Source organism: Mauremys reevesii, linkage group 1 (assembly GCF_016161935.1).
Source record: "Mauremys reevesii isolate NIE-2019 linkage group 1, ASM1616193v1, whole genome shotgun sequence".
Taxonomy (NCBI): domain Eukaryota; kingdom Metazoa; phylum Chordata; order Testudines; family Geoemydidae; genus Mauremys; species Mauremys reevesii.
Window position 1 is genome coordinate 195,252,158 of NC_052623.1, and position 22,314 is coordinate 195,274,471.

General features: G+C 42.9%; 1 protein-coding gene across 2 annotated transcripts in view; it reads right to left on the reverse strand.

Annotated features, from left to right (window-relative positions):
* LOC120374538 (OX-2 membrane glycoprotein-like) overlaps positions 1-22,314 on the reverse strand; it is a 43,501-nt gene that overhangs the window by 3,003 nt on the left and 18,184 nt on the right. For both annotated transcript variants that reach the window (XM_039494348.1, XM_039494331.1), the window contains 3 exons: positions 21,854-22,180; positions 20,946-21,218; positions 18,819-18,929 (listed from right to left, as the gene is read on the reverse strand). In XM_039494348.1, coding sequence (XP_039350282.1) covers positions 18,819-18,929; positions 20,946-21,218; positions 21,854-22,180 — 711 coding nt within the window. The remainder of the gene's footprint in view (positions 1-18,818; positions 18,930-20,945; positions 21,219-21,853; positions 22,181-22,314) is intronic.

The following is a 22,314-nucleotide window of genomic DNA, read 5'->3' on the forward strand; positions in this document are numbered from 1 at the left end:
TATACTGTGAGGACCAAGTCCAAGATTTTGTTTTATATACAGAATCAATTTAGGGGGCAAAACATCTTTAACAAACTTTTGAACTCCAGCTGTATAAATATGGCACAACATGCCATGTACTGCATTAAGTTTTTATATTATTTTCAGTCTTTAGAACGGAGTGAACTCTAGTAATTTACTTATTTCCAGTTGTTAGTAGTTTCAACCTGTTGTGCACAAAAGATCTGCAGAAACACTTTTAGTTTCACTTTTTTTCTTATGTAATCTACACATTTAAAGTAGTTTTATTTAACTAATTAAAACCATTTTTAAATGCTGACTGATTTGTGCATTTTTTAATTCAACTCCAATTTCCATCAAAAAGCAGCTTGATAGAAATCATGGGTAAAAAGTTAACTGATAAATAAGAAACACATTTTCTAACAATGAAAAAAATGGAATAAAATAAAATATAGAAAGAATATTCAGATTCTTAATTTCTGAAGGATGGCTACATAAATGGTTAAATCAACGTGCAGGCACCTTACAAAATTTTGCCCTGCCAGAATCCAGCAGATTCTCACAGGAGGGGAGAGGATGCAAAGAGCCGGTCAGCTCAGCAAGGCTCCACTCCCTCCTCCCCTCCTGTAAGCAACACAGACAGAACTGTGCCTCTGCTCCTTACTTTCCCCCTGCCGCCTCCAGCCTGGGAAGACGTAGAGGGGGGTGAAGAGCCACTGGAGCTGCAGCCCTCACTCTGGAAAGGGGAGAGGGAACCCCTCTGCTGTTGGCCTACATCTGGAAGAAGTAAGGTCAAGAAGCTTAGGTGGGACAGAAGTGAGGCTGGGCTGAACAGATGGGTAATGTGGGCTGGGTGCGGACTGAACTTTTGGAGGGGGATAGGGGAACAGGATTAATTGCTGGGCAGGTGAAGGGTTAAAATCCATGTGCTGCTTACATAACAATCTGGTATATGGATTGTGTCAGCTCTTTTACAGGCCCCAAAAGTCCAGAGTTTGGTCATGAGACCAGAGGCCTAGCAAATATCGATTAGCTAAGAGAAAGCAGAATAAACAAAAGATAACCTTACTTTTGCTAAGATAAGCCTGGTCAGCAAAATTGCCAGATGTTGGAGCAATAATTATGTCTTATTCAAAGTTGCAAACAGAACAAAGAAGCCCTGTTTCTGTTGTGTTCATTTCTTCTGTAGGGAGATGTTCTTCCCACACGCCAACCTTAAGTTTATGAAAGGTTCAAGCATGTCAGTATAAGATATGGCCTCCTCCCACCTCCCTTTCCCAGGGACCAATGCCTGCCTTAAAATGAGCAATTTGAAAACAATCTTTATTGCCATATACTTTCACTATTTCTTTGCTTTAACCCCTAGGTATGTACCTGTTGGACAATCAGAGGAGCCCACTTCATTCCTATGAATCCCAAATCAGAATTCAACATATATATATTTTATACTAATACATTTTATTAAAGTATTAATTAAATCTTAACTTGTTAACCTAAAACCATGGGCGGAGACATTATGTAACTTTTGACTACTGGCTACTGTGCTATCTTGTCTTGCTGCTAGACCTCTCCAGGGTTTTGGGACTACCAACGCCGTCACTTTCCCCCGCCCATGGAAAAGCCATAGAATCCACTGTAATCAATCGATTGACAGTGTGTCTCTGAGCCTAAAAAGCAAGGTGACACTCCATCAGCGCTGTACATAATAAACTCCTATGTTTGACTTCTACACGGTGTGGATTTATGTTCCACCAGCAGGGGACAGGCCAATGTGGGGGTGAGAGCTCCTGCAACAGGGGCCAAAATCACCTTACCCAATACATTCGGGAGAGTGAGCAACGGTAATTGTCACACACACACTGGAGATGGGCAGTAGGAGTTCAAAATCAAAAGACGGAAAAAATAATGTAATGTTTTAAAATCTCATTAGTTTGGGGAGGTCTAATTCATGGGTTTTGATCTCGACAGTGAAATACACACAACAAAAAGACACTTGACAAAAGTAACTATAGTGGGAACAGCTTACAACTACATCTGGTGTGTCATCCACAATTTATTCAGCGGGAGACCCGCCTTTCGATAAGAAACTACATAAATGATGATTTAGTTGGGTTTGGTCCTGCTTTGAGCAGGGGGTTGGACTAGATGACCTCCTGTGGTCCCTTCCAATCCTGAGATTCTATGATTCTATAAAACCTGACAGCCCAAGGCTGCCAAATAAGCTGATCTAGAAATCCTATTGTCTCATGAGTTTTCACAATTTATGTAGATAAAAGAGACCGAAATGGCATGGTTACCCTCCTTACATGACACAGCCAGCGTTAGCATTTCAAAGATCACGTGCAAATAATTTCTGTGAGGAATTAAATGGGGTTTGTAACAGTGAAACTGTTCATATGTTAAGGTCATGTTAATTTTTGCCTCCATAGCAGTAAAATAAAGCTTTCAATGGTCAGCGATTTTGAACATGGTAAATGATTTGAACGAACAGCAGAAAGGAGCTATCAGAAATCATTTTACACAGTGAAATGACACAAATGAGGTGTAGGAGGCAATTATGTGAAATTGCTCCCCTGTGAAGAGGGCCAACACAAGGCTCATTTTGAAGGCTGTGTACTGGCCCTTTGTGCATAGGAGAATTTCTCTCTTGGTTACTGAGTTACCATGTAGCTGGGAGTGCAACAGAGACTCTTTTCTGTAACAGATAAAATCTGAAAGGTTTCATTTGTCCACACCTAGGCCTGGTCTACACTGGGGGGGGGGTCGAACTAAGGTACGCAAGTTCAGCTACGCAAATAGCGTAGCTGAACTCGAACTACCTTAGTTCGAACTACTTACCCGTCCAGACGCTGCGGGATTGAAGTCCGCGGCTCCCCCGTCAACTCCGCCACCGCCGTTTGCGGTGGTGGAGTTCCGGAGTCGACGGGAGCGCGTTCGGAGATGAGACGCGATATATTGAACTCCGAGAAGTCGATCGCTACCCGCCGACCCGGGCGGGTAGTATGGACTTACCCCTAGATACACACAACTTCATATGCAGCCAACAGAAATAGTTTTAGTTGTACCTGGTACTCCTAGAAACAAATGCATTTGCACATGTTTTTGGTCACACAAGTATAAATCTGGAGAACCACAATGGACTGAAACTGAGGAGATCTACATTTAGAGAAGAATTGGACCCTTATGTTCCTAAATGCCTGCTTATAATATATGCTGAAAACCCAGTTTGCTTTAATTAACAGTTTATTAGCTCATTTCCATATCTAGAGCAGGCCTTCCTGGGCTTCTCAGCACATTATGGAAAAGAGAGAGAACCAGATCGCTACTTTCCTAGGCCAGTTGCTTCACCTAGTGAAAATGTGCTTTGGTCACCTGACCCTCTGGGATACCCCAACAAACCTGGATTTTCCACATTGCTGTTGCTCTCCTGGCTAGAGCTGGATGAATTTTTTTCCATGCAAAACCTTTTTTTAGACGGACTGAAACAATTAATCAATTTGGGTTGATTTTTGGCAAACCTTTCAATTTCTCTGTTTCAGAATTTCTCTTACTTTCAAACCATTTAAAAGTTTTTTTTAAAAAAACCCTTGAAACCTTGAAACATTTTGTTTCAGATTGACCTGAAACTAATTATTTTTTGAAGCTTTTGGACCTGCACCCAAACTGAATATTCAGTTCTTCACACAGCCCTGTCTCCTGCCTCCCACACTGCTTCTGCTACTTTCCTTCCCACCCCCACTTTCCAGAAGCCTCACAGCACAGCTAACACTACTCACATGCTCTCCCCTTTAAGGTATAACCTCAGCAGCTACTAGTTCTCTGGAGTACCTATCAGTGCTGAAAGGAAAAAGAAAATAGGAATGACGAGCTAGTGCTATGCAGGACAGAGGTTATACCATGAAAAACTGAGTGAACAGAGGGAACAATTCCATGGGAGAGAAGCCAGATAAGATTATGAATGAATGCACTGAAAGAGAACCTTTCCTTCTATGATGCAGTCAGACAAACAGAGGGCTACTAGCTGATACTGGCAGATGCATGAGTAATCCTGCATTCATAATTCTTCTTTTAAAAATAACTCTAAGTACAAGTAGAGAACAGCATGGTGTATTATTAAACCAAGAACAGTTCATAAATACTCTTGCTTTTGTGCTGTGTAATGTTTATCCTTGGATAGGGCGGTCAGGGATTTGACTAACTGAATTACCTCAAAATTACCCCTTAATTATACCATACGTCACTGTGAGGATTGTTGTCATGGCTTTCTTTGTTGTTTGTAAGATTATTTTCCACATGGAGCCAAAACAACTATGGCAAATATATTTTGATTGTGGCAAAATATATTTCTGGAATTGCAGAATATTCATCTGTCCACAACCAAAATACTCTCCCCTTTACAAGAAAGCCACACCAGACTAAACAACGGAAATTCTAAAACAAGACTCCAGAGTAAGGCTCTAGTGGCAATGAGACATTCTGACTGGGATATTCTTGGAAAATACAGTAGAACTTCAGCGTTGTGAATGCCTCGGGAATGGATGTTGTTTCTAACTCTGAAATATTCATAACTCCGAACAAAACATTATCATTGTATTTCAAAAGTTTACAACTGAACATTGACTTAAAACAGTGGGTTCTCCTTTCAGGTGAATTTTCAGTGTCAGATCAGACATGCTGGGTCATTCTCAAACCAGAAACCCAGGCTAAACCTTCCAGTCGGGGCAATTACTACGTACCAGCAGTAGTGTCACATCAGACAGTTCTGCATAGATTTCACAATCCATTTCTGCCAACACCACTAAATCCTCACCACTTTTAATCACAGTGCTGCAAAATAGCATTGAGACAACAAAGGAGTAATTCTGAAAATAAATACTAGATATTTACATGAGTAAGAAGTTAATCAAGAGAATGTGTTCCATTCAGTGAGGTTTAAAGGATTAACTAGACATGCAAAATAAAAGTAATCATGTCAATACCTGCTACTTTAGAACCACGCCTGGCTATACAATAATCTCAATAGGGTTGATGGAAAAATTTCCAGCAAACCTGTTCCATGATGGAAAATTGGGTTTTCAACTAAATGAATTTTTTTTGCAAAAAAGTGTCTGCTTTCTGCTGAAAATTTTGGGGATTTTTTTAGTAGAAAAATTGAATGTCCAAAATCTGAAAAAAAATCAGTGCTGAAATGCCAGTGTGATACAGTTGCAGTTTGGTCCCTCCTGCTTCTGTTCTCTTGGATGGACCAGGCTTCCCAACTGGCCTTCATCTCCCATGATGCATTGGAGCCATGAAACTGCATGACGCCCTGCCTCCCTTTACTAAGTGGAGAGACTGTGGTGCCAAATGGGAAATGTAGTCCAGTCAGGGAACCAGGCCTGTAGAGAGAACGGGAGCATGAAACACCTAAACTACCTTTTCTATGAGACTTGAGGTTGGCAAATTAAATATTTTGTTTTTTGGCCAGAACAATTTTTACTGAAAACTCTAAATTTTCCATTGAAAAAAACCCCTCCATTTTCTGGCCATCTGTATGTCTCAGTAACTTGCTCTTGATTTTTGTCTGTACATGAGAGAGAATATGTCTGAGCACTGAATACCGTTCAAAAGCTTGCAGTTCTCAAATTGTGGTGCCTTGGCTGGTGGACCACAGAATTCAACTTTTTGATAAATACACACCTGTGGTATTAGAAGAGGAATGATCTGCGGCATGAAAGAGCTGGAAAACCTTGGGCTATGTTACTTATGACAATTTGAAACATCTTGCTTAATTTCTCTCTCTGTGAGTAGCACAGATAGGATAAAAATTACAAGGGCTAGCTAGAAAGTCTCATGTCATTTCAGGACATAAACTGATCATCAGCTGAGGTCAAGAAGATATTTCCCCTCCTCCCCCATATTACAGTATGGATTTTTAACACCTTTCTCTGGAGAATCCAGCATTGACCACTCTCAGAGATAGGATAGTACAAAAGTTGGCTGAAAACTTGTCAACGGAACAGTTTTCTGACGGAAAAGGTCAAATCATATAGCTAGTAAATGCAGCTCAGAAATTTAGAGAGAAGATAATGGGAAGTGATCACTTCCGTACGCTTATTGAGTGCCAAGGCTGAGAAAATGCTGAAATCACCAAAGAGTACTAGCTTGAAATTTCTAAAAGCTGACCAGGACCTTTCCTAGATTAAATGTGATAAATATTTATGTAGCAACTGTATAAGTGACAACCTAGGATAATTCTATAACAATGTAATAAAAGGAATTACAGCAGCAGCTGATCCGGCCATCTATAAAACATCAAATTGCCCTAGACCTGGGGTAGTAAACAGGCAGACTGGGGGCCAAATCCGGACCAGACACTTTTGAATGGACCAAAAAATCTTTTTATTTCCTTTTTATTATCGTTGTTATTTCTATATTATTTTCTCTGGAGTCTGGACCAAGAAATTTGGATGTTGATAAAAAATAATTGATTATCCCTGCCCTAGACTTAGAAATCTGGTTCCCTGGTGGAATGAGGATTGCAAATTATCAATCAAGGAAAGACATAAGGCATGCAAGCAGGCAAAACACACAATGAATAGTGAAGACATAATGAATACAAAAGATGTAAAATGGTGGCACAGAGGCGAAATTTCTGTGGGAAATGGAGTAAAGATTCAAAGTTTTCAGAAATTCTATGAATGAATGGGATTTGACGTAAAAGTAAATGTATACTTGGTCTTATTGTAAACAAGGAAACTGAGGTCTCCATCCTAGGAAAGGCAGACATTTTAGCAAAAGAATTCCAAAAGGTCAGCAGTGATATGAATCAAAGCAATAAATCTCATAAGAAAAAAAAGAAGGAAAACTGTGAACAATTAAATGGCTGTAGAGAATATACTGATGATGTGTTAAACAAAAATTTTAGTATGCAGTACTGCAGCAATTAGAAAAAGGAAAAAATACAGCTCCCGGTAGAGATAATATGAATTAATGAAATGCTCCAACACTTGTCAGAAGGGAGTCTAAAGAGTCTATTGCATTCTATAATAATATATGGAAAAAGAATTGCTGCCAATAGAATGGAAACAAGCATTGGTAATACCAATTAGGAAACCAGGCAAGGTACATACAAGACCTGAGGCTTATAAGGCATATTGCCCTCACATCGTGTGTGGGGGAAATCATGGGGAAAAAAATTATACATGTAAGATGAGTGGTATACTTTGAGAAAAACGATATTATAACTGAGGTACAAAGAGGTTTCAGTCAAGGAAGATGTGCAGTTGACCATATGGTAAGATTAGAAATGAAGGACAAAAATAAGCATAAGGACTAAGAACTTTAGGATAACAGTCTTCTTGGACACTGAAAAGGCATATGACATGCTATGGCTCCTATAAACTAGCCAACATTGAAATAAAAAGAGAAAAATGTGGGTGGATACAGGCCTTTTTAAGCAACAGAACTATACAAGTCAAAGTGGGGACAGCTTTATAAAAAATCTACAAGCTTCCAAATGGAACTCTACAAGAGACTATTATTAGCTCTACTTTGTTTTCGATTATGATAAACAACCTCCCAGAAAGTGTGCAGACAGAAACAGGTATTTCCCTTTTTGCAGATGTCTATGTTTTATGCTTAGTTCCTATAAGACAAAGTAACCAAGGAAAGGAGGAACTTCAGGAAAATGATTGGGGATGTAAATTCACTTGCAAAAACTAAGGACATGCCTTTAACCAGGAAGAAAATTAGTGGAGACTGGAACTTATTTCTTTATGGTGAAAAAATTCAGATAGTTCAAAAGTTTGTTTCTAGGAACAGAGTTTAATAATAAATTTAAGTTGGAAAGCTCACATAGATAATATCATACAAAAGTGTAAAAGTAGGATGAACTTACTTAAAAGTGTAGCTGGAAACAAATGGGGTACAGATAAGATGGTATTGATGATGATGTATAGAGCAAGACTAGTTTTAGACTGCAAATGCCAACCTTTTGGTTCAGCCTCAAAAACAACTCTTAGAAACTTGGAACAGCTCCGGGCCCAAGCTCTGCAATTGTCATGTTATGCAATGAGACCACCACCAGTGCAGATACCCACTGGAGACACACCTATAAATCTAAGGATGGAACTATTAGCTCTAAGCTTTTGGGCAAAGGTAAAAGGGAACCATGAAAACAGAAGTGCACAACAGATTTATGAGAATTGCTGGGAGCTTAGTAGACAAAATTATATGGATTGCCACTGATTTCCTCAGACTATCAGGGGATATGTAAAAAAGAAAAAAATTTAGTCATGGGAAATCAAATTACAGCTGGAAAGTTATCGCCCCCTCCCCCCATTAGTGGTTTTGGAATTGTATGAAAAAACTGAGGGAAGAAAAACCCTCACACATTATGGACAATGGAATTTCTGAATTTATTTATGAAACATGCGGCCAGCTTTGCCAAGTCCATACAGATGGATCAAAAGATGACAGAGTGGGAGCAGCCTTCTATGTTCCCAGTATTGGAATCCAGAAATCTAAAAGGTTATCAAATTATGTGACCGTTCTGATGGCTGAACTAATGGGAATAATGTTGGCACTAATCTGCATAAGAGACGTGCAACCAGCTGCAGGTTTAATTTTATCTTATTCCTTGTCAGGCATTATGATGATCAGAACAGAGACTTCGGAAAGCAGACTTGACATAATAAGTGAAATAATGTTCCTAACATCAGAAATAATGCAATGAGGTATCAGTGTAACAGTTGCACGGATTCTGGCACATATTGGAATATCTGGATTTGAAAGGGCTGACAGAGCAGCAAAACAAGCTCGAAAAATGAGGAGGTGGATATTAAGATACCATTAAGTAGACAAGAATGTACAAGAACAGTTATGAAGGAGCTTGCAAAGAATGGCAAGAACTATGGACTAAGGAAACAAAAGGATGAAGAATGATGTATGCTCAAAAATCAAAGATAATACTATACTCCACATTCATCATAGAAAGAGCAAAGTAGTCATGTTTAGAGTGTTAGCAGGTCTTTGTGCCTTAAATGATACATTAAACTTATTAAAAAGACATAAAGATGGGTTAGGTAAAGCATGCAAAACCAGTGAAACTGTTGATCATCTTCTATGGCATTGTGGACAATATTCTATGGAAAGAAAGGTTCTTTATAATAAAAGAACTGGCTTGGAATCAAATCTTTTTCTCTAAAGAGACAGCATGTCAGGGAAATGGAACAATAAACACAAAGCAGCCTTGCTGTGTTTCCTTAAGGATATTGGACTGAGTGAAAGGCTATTTTAAAAAAATGGCTAAAAATGAATAAAGAAAAGTGGCGGTCATAGCCTCACATGATGAGGCTGCTGCACCAAAACACAAGACAAAGTTAGCGGGAGGAGAGCAGTTGAGCTGGGTTGTGGCTGGAGAGCTGATCCCCAGGAGTGGCATTAACTCCCGTGTGGAGCCTCTGGAACGAGGGCGGCAGTCCTGGGACTGGTGCTCTATAATAGAAACTGGGAGCTGAAGAGGAGCCCAAAGGGGATGGAAAGCCTGGAGAGATATGAAAGATACTACTGTAGTGTTTAATTTTGTTTGTAGTTCTGAGCTCCACTGAAAGGCCCAGGGATAAGTTCTGGGATCTGCTGTTCTGCAGAAAAAGAGTGCGATTATGTTAAGTTAAGTTCTGTTTGATTTTAGAAGGACTTCGCTGAGGACCCAAGGGAAGCCAGGTAAAGGGACTTTGAAGAGGTCAGCCAGCTTACAGCACGACTTAGATATCCTGAAAGGGGACTGAACTTTAAGTGTGGCCTGTGTGGATGGTCTGCAGAACCAGGTTGTCTGACAAACAGAACACTAAAGCAGGAAGAGTCCCTACAATGCTGCCTGCATCTTGACCCAAGGGGGAGCTCTGGTGGAGAGCATGCCTCACGACAATGCTGTTTCAATGAAGCTGAAACATTTTGCAGAGATACATCTGGTTCAATGAAGTTTTGTTGGGAAGACATTTTGGGAGAGATGCACACAACCTCTTTGACACTCTGCAGCCTGGAAGCTAGGGTACTGGCCTGGGATGTGGTAGACCCCACTTTAAGTCCCGGCTCTGCCTGGTTCAGGGTGAACTGCAATGAAAAATTCTCATCTGAATGAGACAGAGTAACTTGAACGTGGTTCTTCTGCATCCCAGGCCAGTGCCCTGTCCTCTAGGACAAATGGAAAGACACTTAGGGAGCTCAGGTTTCAATCCTAGAAAGGTAAATAGGTAGGTAGGTAGAGAGAGAGAAAATTCAGTTTTCACAAAAACATTTGAAATGATTTGTCCATGTGAAACAAAAACAGGGGTAGGAGGGTGCGGGGAGGGCCGCCCGCAGCAAGTAAGGGTGTGTGTGCGGGGGAACCACTCTCCGCCCCAGCTCACCTCTGCTCTGCCTTCTCCCCTGAACACGCCACCCCCGCTCTAATTCTCCTCCCCTCCCAGGCTTGCCGCGCCAAACAGCTGATTGGCGCGGCAAGCCTGGGAGGCGGGAGAAGTGGAGCGGTGCCGGCATGCCCAGGGGAGAAGGCAGAGCGGAGGTGAGCTGGGGTGGGGAGCTGCCACAGGGGGTGCTGCCTGGGCGGAGGGGGGGGCAGAGAGCTGCTGCGGGGGGGGGGGGGAGCACTGCAGGGCAGGGAGCTGCGGAAGGGAGGGCTCCCTGGCTCTTCCCCATGGCTCCCCTGCTCTGCTCCAACCCCGCCTCTTCACGCCCCTGCTCTGCCCCAGCCCCGCCCCACTCCCCTGAAGACTGCAGCCAGGCCCGACCCTGCACTCACCACATGGTAAATGGAGCAACCCAGCCCCAGCCTGGTCCACTCCCCTGGCTCCCAGCCGCGCTGCCGGCAAGTGCTAAGGGGCGGTTCCCCCTCCCTCCAAGCCTGGGAGCCAGGGGAGTAGAACAGGCTGGGGTCCCAGGCCTCCGTGTGTGTGTGTGTGGGGGGGAGGCCCTAGGCCTCCATGGGGGCCAGGGGAGGGGGCTGGCTACTTCCTGCGGTATGTGGTGTCACCCGGCCCCCGCCTGCTCGCCTCCCCGGGCTCCCAGGCTTGGGGGGAGGGGGGAGCCACCCCCACACACTCACCGACAGAACGGCCGGGAGCCAGGGGAGCAGAGCAGGCTGGGGCCGAGTCACTCCACTTCCCACAGGAAGTGGCCAGCCCCCCCTCCCCCATGGAGGCCTGGGGCCAGCCCCCCCTCCCATGGAGGCCTCGGGCGGGACCCCGCACAGCACCCCCGTGGAGGCCTGGGGCTCCATACAACCCCCCTCCCCCGCAGGGGGGCTGCATAGGGCACCAAAATAGCTAGGGACAGCCCTGGCTCCCCGGGCCAGAGTGGGGGGCGTAAGGTGGAAGTTTTGCCTAGGGCGTGAAATATCCTTGCACTGGCCCTGTATAGTCTGAACATAAAAGATCACTGTGGGTGGTTCCATAGTTCTTCCTGACATTATATGAGCTCAAACTTGCTCTATTAACTAAACAGAGCAATGATTCCCCCACCACCCACCCTCCCAAATGGCCTATGCTGCAAACAGCCTGAGATTTCAAAAAAATCTACCAGTGTCATTTCTGCCTGTCCCACCATCAGCAGCAATACAGATTCTGCAATCAGGACTTAGCTGACCCGTCTCTTGATGACAGAAGAGGCTAAAGAGAATCCTGCTCATGCTTTCTCTACAGTATTGGCTCTGCAGGGCTCATGGCAGTGCAAACTGCTTTGCGCCAATTGAGTTAGTAGATGTGACTTCATGACACTCGGGGAGCTGGCCTGGTGAGTGACAATGTGCTGTTATTAACTATTTTTCTGATTACATCTGCATTTTTATCAATTTGGGGTAAGCAAAAAAGCAACCAATACAATGCAGACCTATGGTACACCATCTTGTATGACTGACCCTCCAATTCAAATGGGAATTAATTTAAGAAAATTGTCTACCAAATATCTCTAGGGGGAAAAATCATACACAAGACAGAGTCTCTCAGCAGTTATCAGTAAATAGATAAAAACAAGTAGAAAACCAGATGCTGGAAAATGAAAAAGAGTGATTAGAGTGAGCGAGTTTTGGAGAGTATTTAACAGCATAAACTAAACAATGAGGCCTTCAACGAATCTGATGTTTATTAAAAGGATGGGAAACACATGTTTCCTCAGTTTGTCCCTCACAGCAAGGAATAGTACAGGATGATTACAATGACTTTAGACAAAGTACTGCTGTGCAGTGGACTTTACTCTAAGTTTTCGGGACTAACAAAAGTACAACTGAAGGTGTTCTATAAAATTATTTGTATGTAAAGAAAAGTGGGAAATTAATAGACTGGTCCAGACTGGACTGAGTAAGTTAAAAGAACTGAGGTAAAGGGTCCTTCCAGACTTCTGGTAAGGTCACATACTGGCATAACAATGAGCTGACAGATTTTAGAAATGGGAGGAAATATGTACATTTGAAACCATCAAAATGTACTTTGGTTAATGTTATTGGGATTAAGTTGCCGACAAATACTGGAGTATGGGACTCTATGCCTCTCTGTTTTCCACTCTTTCACCCCAAACTCCAACAGTGAACTTCTGGCACACACAAGCCTCTTCTGGACTAGTAGCATAAAAAGTATTCTGTTATTTCTGTCAGGACGCAACATCACAACACAGCAGTGCGAACATGGTGAGTGTGTAAAGGGAGGTCTGTCAAACCAAATTGTCACTGAGTTGAGCAAATATTTGTGTGAAGAGAGTGATATTCACCTCAGGAGAGCACTAAGCTCCAGCTGATAACTATTTCAGAAGCCATATGTGCAAAACTCACTTGCAGGCCTTTGCATCTCAAGCAATGTCTCCAGAGTGTAGCGGGGTGACCACCCGCTCCATCCTGGAAGGGGTTGGAAAAGCCCTGCAGAGGGCAAGGTAAAACCCTGGCCGACTGGGGGAAGTGGCTGCAGCTGGGGCCATGCCCCAAACTAAGCAACAGGGCCTTACAAGAAGGCCAGGAGCAAACACTCCCTCTGCCTGTAGCGGGAGAAAGGCCTGGCTGTTTAGACGCTCGAGACAAGGTACCTAGAGTGGAGCAGGGCTGGTGAAAGGCAGAGGAGCTGGGGAGCTCCATCCTGGAAAGCCCCAGGCTGTGGCCTTGATAAAGGCCAGGACAGGTACTGGGGCTATGGAGGAGTAGCCAAGGATAGGCAAAGGCAGCAGGTCCAAACCCCTCTTTGCCAGTGATGAGTGGCGTGTACACTGCAGTCTGCCCCAGGGAGCAGGGGCTAGATGGAGACTGGGCAGTAGCCAAAACGGAGATGAAGTGGGGGTAGTGGGTTGGGGGTTTCCCAGGGAGGGGAGACCCAGATTGGTAGGGTACTGCCCATGTTAAAGAGGCACAGGGGTCCAGGGAGGGACACAGGGGCCAGAAGACAGGCGGATCACAGGCCTGCAGAGGGTGGTCCTGGCTGGCAGTGAGCTAATTCCCGAGGACAACCAGCAGGAGGCGCTGCAGGGGTGAGTCCTGCACCCCTACAAGAGACAAGTGCAAGTTGTCCATATACCCAAATCTCGGACTATTCAAAGGCAATTGCATTCTGCTCTGAGCCTCTCTCTGGGTGCGTTTTTCACCATCCACTTCACCACTATTGTAAGAGGACACAGCTCTGCTAGTTTCACTGGAGTTGCACTAATTTATGCAACTGGGATATTTTGACCTAAAGATTCATTCTGATATATTTTTATTGGAAAAAATATAATCTTGTTTGTTGCATCAAATCTTTTTTCAAGAAGGAAAAATATTTTGGCTGCTGAGTGTTGTTTGTGTGGAGGAGGAGATTTCTCTCTCCTTGCCAGGCAGATTCTTTTTTTTTCCCCTGCGGAAAAAGTCAACTTCCCAATTCTACAGCTTGTGCTCATCAAATCTTTTCAGAAACGACATCTTCTCTTTCATGTGTTTATAAATTAATTTATATTTATTATCTATACACTTTTGCACTGATTCAGATGTTGTTAGAATTAGCTACATTACAAGCTGGGGCTGGGCTCTTACATTTTAAGGCAACATAAGGAATGCATATCTTTCTGTAATTTTAAATATTCATGAGTTAATAAAAATGCATAAATATAAGGTATGGGTTGAGAGGAGCAAGTGTGTGTAGGGTGGGATGGAAACAAGGAAACCATGAAACCAGGCAGCTTGACTAAGTATTAGGCCTGGGAAATTAGGCCAGGCAGTGGGGTTGCACACAGCTGTTCAGTGGGGAGGCCTGGTCTCCCAGTGCTGGAGCCTACCTCTTCTCCTGCTAACCACAGCCCCTCCTGCACACTTGAAAAGGGGAGAAAAGCAGGACTAAATAGAATCTGTGCGCTGACAAAAACTGTACGCTCTGTCTTAGTTTAAGGTTTCAGAGTAGCAGCCGTGTTAGTCTGTATCCACAAAAAGAACAGGAGTACTTGTGGTACCTTAGAGACTAACAAATTTATTTGAGCATAAGCTTTCGTGGGCTACAGCCCACTTCATCAGATGTATAGAATGGAACATGTAGTAAGAAGATATATATACATACAGAGAACATGAAAAGGTGGAAGTTGCCATACCAACTCTAAGAGGCTAATTAATTAAGATGAGCTATTATCAGTCTGAGGGAAAAAACGTTTGTAGTGATAGTCAAGATGGCCCATTTTGGACAGTTGACAAGAAGGTGTGAGGATACTGAATGTGGGGAAATAGATTCAGTTTGTGTAATGACCCATCCACTCCCAGTCTCTATTCAAGCCCAAATTAATGGTATCTAGTTTGCAAATTAATTCCAGTTCAGCAGTTTCTCGTTGGAGTCTGTTTTTGAGGCTTTTCTGTTGCAAAATTGCCACCTTTAAGTCTGTTACTGAGTGACCAGAGAGGTTGAAGTGTTTTCCTACTGGTTTTTGAATGTTATGATTTCTGATATCAGATTTGTGTCCATTTATTCTTTTGTGTAGAGACTGTTTAGTTTGGCCACTGGACATGGCAGAGGGGCATTGCTGGCACATGATGGCATATATCACATTGGTAGATATGCAGGTGAATGAGCCCCTGATGGCGTGGCTGATGTGATTAGGTCCTATGATGGTGTCCCCTGAATAGATATGTGGACAGAGTTGGCAACGGGCTTTGTTGCAAGGATAGGTTCCTGGGTTAGTGTTTTTGTTGTATGGTGAGTGAGTATCTGCTTCAGGCTGGGGGAGCTGTCTGTAAGCGAGGACTGGCCTGTCTCCCAAGATCTGTGAGAGTGGGGGATTGCCTTTCAGGATAGGTTGTAGATCTTTGATGATGCACTGGAAAGGTTTTAGTTGGGGGCTGAAGGTGACAGCTAGTGGCGTTCTGTTATTTTCTTTGTTGGGCCTGTCCTGTAGTAGGTGACTTCTGGGTACTCTTCTGGCTCTGTCAATCTGTTTTTTCACTTCAGCAGGTGAGTATTGTAGTTTTAAAAATGCTTGATAGAGATCTTGTAAAGTGTGTCTCTGTCTGAGGGATTGGAGCAAATGTGGTTGTATCTTAAAGCTTGGCTGTAGACAATGGATCATGTGGTGTGTCCTGGATGGAAGCTGGAGGCATGTAGGTAAGTATAGCGGTCAGTAGGTTTCCGGTATAGGGTGGTGTTTATGTGACCCATCACTTATTAGCACAGTAGTGTCCAGGAAATGGACCGCTTGTGTGGACTGGTCCAGGCTGAGGTTGATGGTAGGATGGAAATAGTTGAAATCATAGTGGAATTCCTCGAGGGCTTCTTTTCCATGGGTCCAGATGATGAAGATGTCATCAATGTAGTGCAAGTAGAGTAGGGGCATTAGGGGATGAGACCTAAGGAAGCGTTGTTCTAAGTCAGCCATAAAAATGTTGGCATACTATGGAGATATGTGGGTACCCATAGCAGTGCCGCTGACTTTTAGGTATATATTGTTCCTAAATGTGAAATAGTTGTGGGTGAGTTACAAAAGTTCAGCCACCAGATTTCCCATGACATTATCGGGGATACTGTTTTTGATAGCTTGTAGTCCATCTTTGTGTGGAAAGTTGGTGGAGAGGGCTTTTGCATCCATAGTGGCCAGGATGGTGTTTTCTGGAAGATCACTGACGGATTGTAGTTTCCTCAGGAAGTCAGTGGTGTCTCGAAGATAGCTGGGAGTGCTGGTAGCGTAGGGCCTGAGGAGAGAGTCCACATAGCCAGATAATCCTGCTGTTAGGGTGCCAGTGCCTGGGATGATGGGGCATCCAGGATATCCAGGTTTATGGATCTTGGGTAGCAAATAGAATACCCCTGGTCAGGTTTCTAGGCATGTGACTGTACAGATCGGTTCCTGTGCTTTTTCAAGGAGTTTCTCGAGCAGGTGTAGTTTCTTTTGGTAATTCTCAGTGGGATCAGAGGATAATGGCCTGTAGAATATGGAGTTAGAGAGCTGCCTAGCAGCCTCCTGTTCATATTCCAACTTCATCATGATGATGACAGCACCTCCTTTGTCAGCCTTTTTGATTATGATGTCAGAGTTTTTCCTGAGGCTGTTAATGGTGTTGTGTTCAGCACGGCTCAGGTTATTGGGCAAGTGATACTGGTTTTCCACAATTTCAGCCCGTGCATGTCGACGGAAGCAATCTATGTAGAAATCCAGTCTGTTGTTTCAACCTTCAGGAGGAGTCAACGCAGAATCCTTCTTTTTATAGTGCTGGTAGGAAGGATTCTGTGGGTTACTATGTTGTTCAGAGATGTATTGGAAATATTCTTTGAGTCGGAGACGTCGAAAGTAGTTTAAGTCCTCTCTGATGAGCCATGGGATTCATCGGAGCACAGGTCCTCTCTGGCCCTCCTTCTCCACATCACAATCTTCCTAACTTCTTGTCTGCCACACACAGCATCACATCCCCAGCTCCATTCTCTGTAACACCCAGAAGTGGTAAAGCTTCTGTGTTACTCAAGGAAGATGGGAATGGTCTGTCTCGCCCTTGTCTGGAGTGGGAGAGTAACGTGAGCAGAGCAGCCAGAAACTTGGCAGTTCTCCTGGCTTTTCTTTGCAGATTTAAATTAGGTTATGACTAACAGTGGAATAACTCCTGTGTTTAATCTGAAAAATGTCATATTTACGACATGTTATGATAACGTCTGGCATGAGAAGTTGTGGTGACTACGGGTCTTTAGCCAGTGACATTCCAAGAAAGTGAGATTTTCAACAAAAGTTTTACAAAAGCAGCATTTAAAAATGTTTCCCCTGGCAAAGTCTGTCCATGTTTTACTGGCAGAGGGGGAGAAGAAAAATTGAAGTTTCCTTTGAAGAATTATTGTGTTTATTTGGGAGATTAAATTCATTTATTAGAGTGTGAAGCAGAGGAAATTTAACCTTAGGAGGGAATGCCCATCACCACCACAACATAGCACTTGCCTGCACTTATCAAACAGAAATAGATTTTGCTTGTGAATTCTTTGCACAAGAGCTAATGTACAAAACCTGTACAGAACAATGGAGCCAGAATCAGCTCTCATCAAGACTCTCACTTGTCCATCTTGTTGCAAAGTGCTGGGAGTTAGAGAACGATAGTTAAAATTGGGTAGAGGGGGTTGTTTATTTTTCATTCTTTATGGGACCATAACAAGATTGTGTGTGCTCTGCATCAGTTAAAAGATGCCAAGGATTATGTTAGGGAATCTGATCAGTAGTTAAAATCCAACTGGTTTCATTTTTGGAAACTTTCTCCTCAGTGAAGTACTCACCCAGATGGTTGTTGTTTATGCAGCCAATGTACCGGCAGCAATTATAGAATCACTCAAAGTAAATATTATAGAGTCTTGGCTCTGGACAGAAAATAGAAAAGTTCTAGGAAAGTTCTTCATGATGGCAAGTCAAAATATCAGTGCAAAACAAGCCTCTGAATATTCAGCATGTGTGTTTGGTTTGAAGGCATGCAAAAGTTTGGAAGTGCATTAACAGATTAAGGTCAGAAACATAATTATCATCAACTAGTCTGACATCTTCTACAACACACTCCTAAGACTGTCTCCCCATGATTCCTAGAGCTCAGTGTGATGATCCCTCCATGCACAGTTCTCTCCCTTAACAGGTTCTACCTCTCCCCTTCCCACCCTCCCTGCCTTTTCTGTGCTATTTGCTTACCTGGACTAGAGTTAATTAAGGCCTGTTGACCTGCTAACAATCCTTTGTCAGGTTGTCACATGCATGAGGTGACTGGGATGGTCCATTTCTCTCTGTATCATCTTTAGGGAGCAGCCTTGCAGGCCAGCTCCTCCTTAATCCACCTACAAAGACACTCAGTAACTCTTCCATCCTATCCTACTGCTGTCTCTTTAAAATGCAAAAGAGCACTGTGATCAGGTGAGATCCCTTCTTCTAACGGGATCTGTGAGTGGGGTCATTGTTTACAAATGGGTGAAGAAGTCAGCTGTTTCCTTCCTGAAAATCCTCTCTGAGGAGACTTCGATTGGACTCCTGTGTGAAACCCTGTAAAGCCAATAGAGACGGGAAGGGTACCCGACCTGCACAGTCATAACTCTGAAAGTGAGATTCAGACATTATGCTTTGCTGTGACTTTAACCTAACTCTGCTAATCTGTAGTTAACTGAAATGATATGCAGTAGTATATTATCCTCTCCAAAAGAATCTCAGGCAAATAGCATTCAAAATTATAAGAAGTAACCTCTAATAAACTTGGAAATAACACTAGCAAATGTACCTGTCTCACATGGTACTACACATACACCTCAGCATGCAGAATTTCTCCTATGCAACTGCCATTTTACAAGTGCTTAATACCACCTGTATGGTCAATCAGCTATTGGCTTCCATTTGAAAGAGTGACTCACCGCTTTGCTTTTTCCTGTGCCTTCTCCAGCACACCACAGTCAGAACCAACACGACGAACACTACGAGTAGGGCCACTATGGCCAGCAACCAAGGAACTGAAAACCACCGCCCTGTGGGAAATAAAACCAAACAAAGGAACTTCAGATACATGGGAGAGTGTAGAGGGCATAATGGGGAACTGGGCGAAGGTGGGCTCTTTCCAAGTTCTATTTAGGTCATCACTAGAGTTGTTCAGAGCAGAAATTGGCTGAGTAAATTTATCTTTGACAACACATATGTCAAAATACCTGTGGTGCTCATCTTCACCACTTATTTTCCCCCTATTCTGTTTCCAGATCCTCTGGGAAATCAGAAAACATTTCGTCAAACTACCAAGGTGTAACCAGAATCATTCTCAGCAAAGAAAACTTACTGTCTCTCCATCTCTGTCATGATGATTGGTAGATAAATAAGCAGGGCCTTGTGTATTCAGAAGCCACAATATTTTTTTGAAGAATCCTACCCAACAAGTCCCCCATACCACAAACTGTATTCCAGATTCCAAGTTTTCATTTATAAAAGAAACATGCATTTCTTCTTATTTAACATTTTTATTGTAGTTGCGAAGGTTAAATTAACCTTCAAAATATGAATTGAGTGCATGTAATGATCCCTGCAAGCAGGCTTAAACAATAGTTCAAAGACATGTAAACTTTCCTTCATCTCAAGGTGGAATTAGCACCAGAACCCCAATGACGACAATTTAAGGGCTTGATCCAATTCTCATCTAAGTTAATGGAAAGACTCTCATTGACTTCAATGAGAAGTGGATCAAGCCAAAAATGACCATAGTGTCAATAAGAGCTGGTTGAATTTTTTTCATCTGAAATTGTTTTTCTTTGAAAAATTGCAGGTTTGTCCAAATTGACACATTTTGCGAAAACAGTTTGATTTCAAGTACCTTTTTGATTTTTCAGCAAAAACAATTAAAAATCAAACTAACATTGTTTTCTTGTCAAAACTAAAATTTTCACCTCTTTTCAAAAACCTAAACCAACGGTTCAATTCCAAATGAAATTAAAACTTTCATTTTGAATTTTTTCAATAAAAATATTAAAAATCCTATTTTTGGTGGAAAATTTTGACCAGTCCTGGTTGTTAAACATTTGTGCTAAAAAGATCATTAAAAAAATCATACAGCCTAATGGATTCAATCCACAGTCCCAAACTGCCTTGCACGCCTTCCCAGGTGCTATAAAACAGGAAGAATTGTCTTACAGTCAAGGCACCAAATATACTGTAATTCAGGCCAGGTGGGTTTCAATACCATTTCTGTCACAGGATTGTTGTGTGACCTTGGACAAGTAACTGAAGACTGAATGCTCAAAAGGAATCAGGCTCCTAATTTCTATTTAAATCAGTGGAAATTAATCAATGGAAGGAGCTTAACTCCTTTTGAGTATTCAGCCCTTAATTTTTCAATGCTTCAGTTTCCACTCTATAACAATAATACTTCTAATACTTCACCAGGATGCTGGCAGGACAAATTAATTAGCACTGTGATGTGCTCAAATACTATAGTGATGAATCTAAAAATACCTATAAGAATTGAGCCTCAAATGTCTCCCTCCCAGCTACCCAAAACACCACTCTCTACTGACAACTTTTACATTGTTGTATTGGCAGTAAAAAAAAAAAGTTGGTGTCACACTGAAAGTTTAGGGGCAGAGAGCATTAACTGAATTAATTATTAAAATAAACAAGTGATACTGTACTGACTGAATTATTCATTCTCATATTTAAGTCAATAAAAACCCTATATAGAATTTTCAGCCTCAGGCATGAGTTTGCCACAGGAACCATGGGGCCTTGTCCCAGAAAGCATACAGAGCTCTCTAATTTCCCCCCGCCTCCAGAGCACATAGTGATAGACTACCGTCCCCTGCACCAAACCCCAATGCAGTGCTGAACTCAGAGTAGGATCCTCTCTCTTTCTCCCTCCCCACCACACAAACACTTGCCTCAACTCTTTCCTGGAAGTCTGTTTCCCGTTATTTCCCCCATCCAAAAATGGGGCTGAAGATCTGTAGTACAAAATCTTGCAGCCAAGAGGATATTAATACTGGTCATGTATATCACTCACTGACCCTCTTTCACTTTCACACTGTAATCTCTGTCCATCTCCATGTGCCGTACTCTGCAGATCAGCAATTGCCCAGCCAGGCTTGTAGAACTGTTGACATAGAGTTTGCTGATGACGGACACTGTTCCATTGGGGTGCGGGACCATCTCTTCGGTCCGTTCACTCTCCGCTTTTGGCACAATCCAGGAGATCTCAGGACGAGGCCAGGCGGTAGCAGAACAAGTGGCTGTCAAGTTACCTTCAGAGATGACATAATGGAGAGATCCTTTCAGCTGCTCTGAAACACACAAACACAAGGAGCTTTTGACCAAATGGAATAGCATCAAAACCAATGTACCTCACTGCATTCTGAGGCAGCCCCATAGGGAAGGAATACAAACAAGTCCCCCACCCCAGACCCTTGCTATGATTCATTCCCTATTCCCTTGTTCCCCTATATTGAAGGGAACTATCATGGAGGCGTTAACTTCTTTTGAGACCCCAGAATTGAGGGTTTCTACCAAGAGATAAATCATGTGGCCACTTGACAGTGTTCTCCTAGCTGCTACCAATAGTGCTGTGCAGTAAGGAGGCTCACGCGGCCTGAGTCCTCGCAGGGAGGAAGTTCCCCCTTCATGAGTTTTAGCCTGCACTCAGAGGACATTAAAGTAAGGACGCTCACAGTGAGAGTCTCCACATACAGTAACATGGGTCTGCAGTGAGGCAGCTCACATTGCTGGAGTCCCTCTAGCAGCGACAGATAGGGGATTCTTCTAATGCAGTTCCAGCTAATACAGACATGGTACTGCTGTGGGGAAGCTCCCAGTGCTGGAGTCCTTGATGCAACTGACCAGTGAATGCTGTGAGCAAATGCTGCCGACAGAAAACACCTCCCCTTCCCTTTAGAGATTTTTCCCCCACAGAGAACCTCACCATAGACAGTCAAGCAGGTGTGTTGTGGGATGGCTCCGTTGGGAAAGGTATTAAAGAGGCATGTGTAACATCCGTCGTCCTGAATTCTAGCTCTCCAGAGGGTAATGGCCGTATCATTTAGTGACAGGCGTGTGAAATTTAATCGACCTCGATATGTTTCAACAATATTTACTCCTTTAGATAAACTGTATGTGGCCAAATTTTCATTCACTTCAGTCTTTTTCTTCTGCCATGTAACTTGCAGAATTTCATATGATCCTGTCAGGAGGCAGCTCAAGGTCACGTTGCCACCCACCTCCACCATTTTTTTCTGTGTCACTATCTCCGCTGTAGTGATATAAAACAATACATGAAGTAGACAAATATCACCTTTGCTCATGCATAGAAATCTCTTGCTGACTTTCTGGGCCAGATAACTAGAAGGTGTAAAATGAGGCTGTTCCATTGACCTCACTGGAGCA